Source organism: Equus quagga, unplaced genomic scaffold (genome assembly GCF_021613505.1).
Source record: "Equus quagga isolate Etosha38 unplaced genomic scaffold, UCLA_HA_Equagga_1.0 HiC_scaffold_20127_RagTag, whole genome shotgun sequence".
Taxonomy (NCBI): Eukaryota; Metazoa; Chordata; class Mammalia; order Perissodactyla; family Equidae; genus Equus; species Equus quagga.
Window position 1 is genome coordinate 47,791 of NW_025793070.1, and position 998 is coordinate 48,788.

Below are 998 nucleotides of genomic sequence, written 5' to 3' on the forward strand. Positions count from 1 at the left end.
TCAGAGCTCAAGAAGGACATTGATGACCTTGAGCTGACACTGGCCAAGGTTGACAAGGAGAAACATGCCACAGAAAATAAGGTATGAATCATAATCTGCTCCATCATATAGAGGTTCTGCCATCCAGTGAAGCTGCTTTATTGCAGAGACCATTTCTTCTTAATTTTCCAAGGTGAAAAACCTCACAGAGGAGATGGCAGGCCTGGACGAAACCATCGCTAAGCTGACCAAGGAGAAGAAGGCCCTCCAAGAGGCCCACCAGCAGACCCTGGATGACCTGCAGGCAGAAGAGGACAAGGTCAACACTCTGACCAAAGCTAAAACCAAGCTAGAGCAGCAAGTGGATGATGTAAGTGTATTTTTAATATCCACTTGAAAGATTTTTTTTCTATACTTTCAATTTTTAACAAATTTTACTTTCTCATAAGCTTGAAGGATCTCTAGAGCAAGAAAAGAAACTTCGAATGGATCTAGAAAGAGCAAAGAGGAAACTGGAGGGTGACCTAAAATTGGCCCAAGAATCCACAATGGACATAGAAAATGACAAACAGCAACTTGATGAAAAACTGAAAAAGTAAGCAGCGAGAAAAAAAGTTTCATGGGGAAATTACTATTAATATTTCTGTGTCTGACACAAAGTGCTTTTCTAACAGGAAAGAGTTTGAAATGAGCAATCTGCAAAGCAAGATTGAAGATGAGCAGGCCCTTGCAATGCAGCTGCAGAAGAAGATCAAGGAGTTACAGGTAAGTGCATGGTCTCCACCAGTCTAATTCAACATGAAAAAATTACTAACACAAAGAAGCTAAGTTTGTGCTTTCACCACTGCCAGGCCCGCATCGAGGAGCTGGAGGAGGAAATCGAGGCAGAGCGCGCCTCCCGGGCCAAAGCAGAGAAGCAGCGCTCCGACCTCTCCCGGGAACTGGAGGAGATCAGTGAGAGGCTCGAAGAAGCCGGTGGGGCGACTTCAGCCCAGATTGAGATGAACAAGAAGCGGGAG

The 998-nt window shown here is 44.7% G+C and overlaps 1 protein-coding gene across 1 annotated transcript in view; it reads left to right on the plus strand.

The window, feature by feature from the left end:
• Positions 1-998, plus strand: part of LOC124232068 (myosin-1-like) — a gene marked incomplete at its 3' end in the record, with an annotated part of 3,880 nt that extends 2,882 nt beyond the window's left edge. The window contains 5 exon segments of the mRNA XM_046649044.1: positions 1-81; positions 173-349; positions 429-574; positions 654-744; positions 831-998. The exon segment at positions 1-81 is cut by the window's left edge and continues 5 nt beyond it. Coding sequence (XP_046505000.1) covers positions 1-81; positions 173-349; positions 429-574; positions 654-744; positions 831-998 — 663 coding nt within the window.